Here is a 945-nt window from a genome sequence, read left to right on the forward strand (position 1 = left end):
GTCCAGGGGGGTGCCGGGGGGGTTCCTTTGGGTGGCTTCTCTACTTCCCGGCGATGAGGGGGTTGCGCAGGACGACGATGACGGAGTCCCCGCGCAGGAACATCTTGGAGATGTAGCGATCCTTGTTCACGGGCTTGGATTTCTTCTTGCCCTTCCCGCTCTTGGGCACCTCGGTCCACATCTCCTTCACGTTCTCCAGCACCATGTTGCAGTGCCTGGGGGGGAACAGAGGGGGTTTGGGGGGTCTCTCAGTGCCCGGGTGGCACCCTGGGACCCTGGGGACACCCTGGGGATGCTGAGGAATCTGGGGACACCATGGGGACCCTGGGGACAGCCTGGGGACACTGTGGGGACCCTGGGGACACCCTGGGGACCCCGGGGATGCTGAGGAGCCCTTGGGGACACCCTGAGGACCCTGTGGAGACATCATGGGGACCCTGGGGACAGCCTGGGGACACCCTGAGGACCCTGGGGACACTCTGGGGACACTGTGAGGACCCTGGGGATGCTGAGGACCCTGGGGACACCCTGGGGCCACTGATGACCCTCGGGAGGGCCCTTGGGGACCCTGGGGACACCCTGGGGATGCTGAGGACCCTGGTGACACCCTGGGGACACCCTGGGGATGCTGAGGACCCCGTGGGGACACTGAGGACGCCCTGGGGACGCTGAGGAGCCCTTGGGGACACTGTGGGGACCCTGGGGACACCCTGGGGATGCTGAGGAGGGGAGACTGAGGACCCTGACACCATTGCAGACCTGTCGAAGGCCTTGACGCGACACCCTCGGGGTCACTGTGGGGACTCAGGGGCCACTGTGGGGACACCGAAGGGACTCTGGGGACACTGAGGACCCTGGGGACACCATTGGGGCACCCTGGGAATACTGAAGACCCTGGGGACACCCTGGGGACCCCGGGGATGCTGAGGAGCCTTTGGGGACACC

The 945-nt window shown here is 66.3% G+C and overlaps 1 protein-coding gene across 1 annotated transcript; it reads right to left on the reverse strand.

Moving 5' to 3' along the window:
- Window positions 1-6: 6 nt before the first annotated feature.
- Window positions 7-784, reverse strand: SNRPD2 (small nuclear ribonucleoprotein D2 polypeptide; the record flags this gene model as incomplete). Its single annotated transcript, XM_027706902.1, has 2 exons — window positions 7-215; window positions 760-784. Coding segments are annotated over 2 exons (200 nt in total), but the record flags the coding sequence as incomplete, so codon positions are not given.
- Between the last annotated feature and the right edge of the window lie 161 nt (window positions 785-945).

Source organism: Neopelma chrysocephalum, unplaced genomic scaffold, assembly GCF_003984885.1.
Source record: "Neopelma chrysocephalum unplaced genomic scaffold, ASM398488v2 Primary Assembly neopelma1_82785, whole genome shotgun sequence".
Classification (NCBI taxonomy): Eukaryota; Metazoa; Chordata; class Aves; order Passeriformes; family Pipridae; genus Neopelma; species Neopelma chrysocephalum.